Below are 6,000 nucleotides of genomic sequence, written 5' to 3' on the forward strand. Positions count from 1 at the left end.
TTATTGTGACACCAAGAGTTTTTTTTTAAACAATTTCTTCTATAGAACTCCTAGGCATTTTCGATGCAGAAGTAGAAAGAGAGAGGGGAGGGGGGGGGGGGGGGGGGGGTGTGGATTCAAGCACAGTTTCAGCAACAATGCTGTTATTGATGATGTCTCAATTCTACCACATTCAGTGGTAATCCTCCTAGATGTAGAGTCCACAATTTACCAGATTGGGGTTTAGACTATCTAGGAGACAATGTCAAAATTCAGAACATGATATTAAGAAACCAACATTTTACGATCCTGAATTGATCTTATATTATTTAGTTTCCTTATTCACCTTATTTGTTGACTTAGATTTCCTAGTTCATTTTTCTCAAAAAAAAATAAATAAATAAAAAAGCAAAAAAGCAAAAAAAAAAGAAAAAGAATTCCTAGTTCATAATCATCAACAGATGCACTAAATTATTCACTAAGGAATGATGAGATGCTGATAATGGTTAGGACTCCCAATATATATATATAACTCTAAGTAATAAATCATAAAAGAGTGATGCAAACCATACATAAAACAATTCAAAGAGGTGCAAGTCATTTTACAAAATAAAAAATTAAAGGGTGATTGCAAATCAAATGAGGAAAATAACACCAACGAACCCATGATTGTGGTAAAACAACCAATTATTTGGACTGAAATAATGAGCACCACACTAGAGGAGACAACTACCGACATGTAAAAGCAAAACCTTGAGATTTGCTATTTGATTCTCTTGAAAAAAACAAGCCAAACGTGCCCAGCTGCAGCAGTTATATTCACTTCCCATCCAAGTCTGAAGAAAAAGCCTAGCAATTCTAGCACAAATGTTCACATAAAAAATAATCTAATAAAAATATTGAGGACTCGAGCTATTAAAGTGTCACAATATGGGGAAAAGTCTACTTAACTGATTTGAGTTAGCATTGCTGAGTTGAACTTGATTGTTTACCTACCACAAATGAACAAACTTTGATTAGTAAAGAAGTCAACACTAAAAAATATAAAAAAGTAAAAATCTCAAATTAAATGCTTCAATCTTTTATTTTTAATCCCTCCATCTAAACAGATCTTCGCCTAACACACATTGAATAGGGGTAAAGTGCAACTTTGTAAAATCCTTAGAGCAATGTTTTGACAATGTTCACTTCTCTCTGTTACTTGTTTTGTTTTGTTCTGATACAGGTATTGTACATTACTATGTTCAGCACACGCGCAATTTAGTAAAGTAGTTTTTACCTCTACATTTTACATACAGTGCAATTTTAGTTTAATATGAAAAATAAGCAAAATTCAAAAAAGAAGAAAGCGGTGGTTGGTGAATCACACATTTCATCAAATGCAAAATAAAATGGACAACTGTTGCTTTTTACCATACAAATTTACAACCCAACTCCCACGACATATTATTCACCAGGAAAGAAGAAAACACAAATTAAAAAAAAAAAAAAAGCACTATAATCAAAGCTAAAAATGGCACTAACCTTTCTCAACTAAGCATTGATATTGCTGCTATCATTCTCGTTATGATCATCATTTTGATTTATTGTTTTCCCTTATGACCCTGTCAAATGTTTGGAACGAAGAATGCGGGCCTCAAGGTCGTAAAATCCTGTGCGAACCTTGTGTAAGAGATAAACGATGGGTACATGCTCAATAATCCAATAATGTGATCCTAGCTCGGGATCCAAACTTTCTTCGAATTCCTTGTGCATATCAATAAATCTTAGTTCTTTGAGGTTTCTCAGATGTAGGATTCCGCACGGCACCTCTTTTAGTTGCGGACTACGCCCAATCACAAATTTTTCAAGAAGAGGCAATGCTCCCTCATCTATCATCAATGAATGCAATGCATTGAAGAATTGGAGATTTAGAATTTTGAGTTTTGGAAACCCTCCTATCTTAATATGCAATTGCTCTCCATTGTATGCCTGTCTTGAGATTTCGAGTTCCAACAAATTGGGTAGATTTTGAAGGGCTTTCATTGGGTCCTCTTTCAACTTTGACCAATAAATCCCTAATTTGACTAGATGTTGAAGTTTAGGAATCCAATCTGGGCACTTCTCTAAATGCCCCTTTATGTAGAGGCGCTGAAGACATTGAGATGGAGTTGAAATGGATTGTAAATCAATGATCTCATCTTCGCTTATTGAAGCTATATCAAGAGATTGAAGGTGGTTCATTGTTGCAATAGAGGCACATAAAGCCCTCATGGTTTCCTTTGACAGGTTTTTCACTCCAAGCTTCCTCAATTGTCTCAACTTTCCCATATCTTTAACTAGATCAACCCCTCCATGATTCAAATCCACAAAATACAACTTTTGCAACTCCTCTAAACATCCAACCCCTTTTTGTATCTTTACCCCTTTTTGAGAAGCCAAACTGAAATCTAGTCCATAATCATGATAGTAGGCTAAAAGATGTCGCAACTTATGAAGCCTGTTAATCTCTATTGGTAATTCAGACACTAGGGTTTGCTTTAGATCTAGAGTCTCCAAATTTTGCAACTTTCCTATGGATTTTGGAAGCATTTTTACTTTGGTATTTCTCAAACTTAAATACCTTAAGTGAAATAAACTTCCAACATCTTTAGGAATGTGATCCAATGGAGCCTCTTCAAAATCTATTACTTTCAAAAACTTGAAATCTGAAAAAAAGGGACTCATAAAAGACTTCGGCAATTCATCAAGATTGAACAATAAAAGTGAATGAATTTTTTTGTCCTTAAATCCTTTGAGAACATTATATGAAACTTTGTTTACTGACATGCGTTGAATTAGTCCTTCAAAGCTTGACTCTTGTTTCAATAGTACATGACAAAAACTCAAATCCTTCATCTTTTGGAGGACAATCTCATGCAAAAGATCATGGAGTCGACATCGTCTAACTTTTCCATCCATTTTGACCTCTGATACTTGAACCAAACTTCTATGGATTAATTCTATCAAGTATTCTTGTGCAACCTCTTCTAATGTTTTACCTTCAATTTCTTTCACAAAGCCTTCGGCTATCCATTGTCGAATCAATCTTATACAATTAATGGAGTAATCCTCTGGATACATACCAAGGTATAAGAAACAGGATTTTAGGTTATAAGGCAAGTCTTCAAAACTTAGGGATAAAATTTTGTTCACACTTGAAAGATGTGGATTTCTTCCAAACTCAAAGCCAAGGCTATCATGCAAGTTTTTCCATTCAAACATAGTTTTTTCTTTTGTTGACAAAAGACCACTTATAGCAACAATTGCAAGTGGCAATCCTCCGCACTTCTCAACAATGTCCTGAGACAATTTCTCTAAAGTTGCGGGACAATGTCCTTCAAAATCAAATTGGAAAGCCCTTTTGCAAAAGAGCTCCCATGCCTTGTCCCTAGGTAGTGGTTGCAACTTGTAAACACGAACAGGTGAAGATTTTTTACAATAATTAGCAACCTCACTATTACGTGTTGTGATAATAATTCTACCACCTACATGATTATTAGGTAAAGAATTTTTTATGCTATCCCAAAATTCAATTTTCCATACATCATCGAATACAACCACATACCTTTTTTGCGGTAAGTAATCTCTCAATTTATTGACCAACAATTGTTCATCCATTGCATCAATTCCCGACAAAGGGAGCTCCTTTCTGCCCTCGCAAAACTGCTTTATTATGCTCCTTAGCAAATATTCTATTTTGTAAGACTGAGAAACTGAGATCCAAGCATGGTAGTCAAAGTACCCTTTTACCATTTGGTTGTCATAGACTTTCTTGGTAAGAGTGGTTTTACCTAGTTCCCCCATTCCCACCACCGAAACCACAGTACGATGAGGAGATCCTCCTACCAACCAGCTAATCAATTCATCTATAGAAGATTCAATTCCTACAACATCTGCATCGTCAAGATAAAGGGAATCATTTCGAGGGTCATTATTCCAACTTATACTCCGAGCACCACAACACGATCCTTGAGCAGTGGATTGGAAGCCATATCTTTTACTTCTCTCATTGATTTTCTGAACTGATGCCTTGATCTCTTGAATCTTAGCTGCGATCTTGTGGCGTGGTATTATTGTTTTGAGTAAGTGAGTGGTTTTCTGGAGGGTACCACGGAAGCCACTTGGATGAGGATCATGTATTGCCACCTGAAGCAAGTATTGATCTATTGCAACGTCTATGTGGAAAGCTACTTCTCTTACTTGTTTCACCCACGTTTTGACGCCCTCGTCAATGTCTTGTTCAGCTGCGGCCTTTGCATCTGCATCCTTGAGGAAGGACTGAATGCTCTCCAGTTCATCTTTGATGTCAGCAACTTCTCCATGTATGCCTGCTAACAGTTTTGCTTCTTGGGTCAGCAAGTGAACCAGCCTGTCGATAAGAGAGGATACTGCCGTCTCTGCCATGTCGTCTCTGAATCTAATTCTTCTCTGTGGTCAAATATTGCCTGAGATTGGCTTCTTTCTTTGTTTCTAACTATTTTTGGGAAAAATCAATCGTTTTCAACCACACCTCAGATGTAAATTTATCCATACATGGAACTTTATTAGCTTTACTTTCATCGTAATTTTAGTATAGGATGTCCTCAAAGAAAAGAATCAATCGTTACTTCTCTCTTCTGATAGAAGTATAGAAGTAGAGCCCATCTTTTTTCATTAAAAAAATTTAATTAATTAAATAAATAAAGAAAAATGAAAAAGGGAAGAATAGCTGAATAAAGAGGAGCCTGTCCTGTCTTTTTCTTGTAAACTCACTGCATAAATGTTAAGGTTTGGCCAGACTAGATTTCGGATAAGATGAGAATAATGTTTTCTATTTTTCTTAGAACAAACAACGTAACTCACCCCCTGAGCGTGATCATAGGACCTCTACTAGGGAATATTGGAATAAGGCATAACTACTGCAGGCCGAGATGATCATAGACCTCCCCCTTTCGTTCATCAAAAAAAGAACAAAGAACGTAAAATTGAATTTTCTATATATAATTCTTGTAAAATCAATTTTTAAATAGCAATATTTACACTGAAAGTCAATAAAATTAATAAAATACGAGATTATGATTAAAAATTATCCGAACTTAAGTGCTGTGTGTGTGTATATATATATATATATATTGTACATGCTTAAGAAAAATACAAATAATCTCGTCACCGTGATCACTCCTGGTCTCGCGCGTTACTAGGCAAATTAGTACTCTGATTCAAGCGGGGATAATAGATACCAAACCACAGTTCTAAGAATATGTTAAGAGCCAATTAAAGTTATGCGTATGTTTTTTGGGCTGACAAAGAATTGATACCAAACCACGGTTCTAAGAAATGGTGTGGCATTGTGAAAAAAGGATACCATATCACAAAGCAAGAATGTATTTCACTCAGTTTGCACGCAAGAAGCCACAAATATTACAACTTCCATCTTATGGAAGTAAATCACCTCTCTCTAAATTATGAAAAAAAAAAAAAAAAAAAACTCTCACATTACTTAAGAGAGTGTTCTATATAGTATAATTTGACTCATACTCCCTTAAAAGTTACTATAGCTTTTGAATGGAGTTTGTAGTGTACCTTTATATTAGAATATATCTTTTTCTCTATCTTGTGTGTGTTTGTTTCTCAAAAAAAGAAAAAATTAAAAAGAAAAAAAAAATGAAAACTTAACTTTATGGTCTTTGATTGAGTTTTTAAGTTTGATCTTATGTGTCAGTTAAAAACAACTTTTTATTTAAAAAAAAAAAAAAAAAGTATCTAACCATCTAATAACTCTGTGGATTTCATTAGCTCAATCATTGAATTTTCAAAATAATGTCTACATTTTGGATGAGTTTTAAAAAGGAAACTCATCTGTCTAGGACTCTAGTGGGAAGCATAAAGTGAACACAAAAAGTGGAACAAGAAATTTGTATTCATGATACCCTCTAGTTGTTTGAGAAGGTATTTGGTATCAAATGATATAATGTCAGCGATATCAAAATATAATAATTGTGAAATATGTCAGTCAAAAAT

At 34.7% G+C, this 6,000-nt stretch overlaps 1 protein-coding gene across 1 annotated transcript; it reads right to left on the reverse strand.

The window, feature by feature from the left end:
- Positions 1-607: 607 nt before the first annotated feature.
- LOC126694060 (disease resistance protein RPM1-like) lies at positions 608-4,523 on the reverse strand. Its single transcript, XM_050390087.1, has 2 exons — positions 1,504-4,523; positions 608-971 (listed from the first exon to the last, which is right to left on the reverse strand). Exon 1 carries the CDS (start codon positions 4,402-4,404, stop codon positions 1,576-1,578), a length of 2,829 nt encoding a protein of 942 aa, XP_050246044.1. The 5' UTR covers positions 4,405-4,523; the 3' UTR covers positions 608-971; positions 1,504-1,575.
- Between the last annotated feature and the right edge of the window lie 1,477 nt (positions 4,524-6,000).

This window comes from Quercus robur, chromosome 8, assembly GCF_932294415.1.
Source record: "Quercus robur chromosome 8, dhQueRobu3.1, whole genome shotgun sequence".
Taxonomy (NCBI): Eukaryota; Viridiplantae; Streptophyta; class Magnoliopsida; order Fagales; family Fagaceae; genus Quercus; species Quercus robur.

Coding starts and splice junctions, on each gene's coding strand:
- LOC126694060 (XM_050390087.1), bottom strand. CDS start 4,404: ATGGCAGAGACGGCAGTATCCTCTCTTATCGACAGGCTGGTTCACTTG.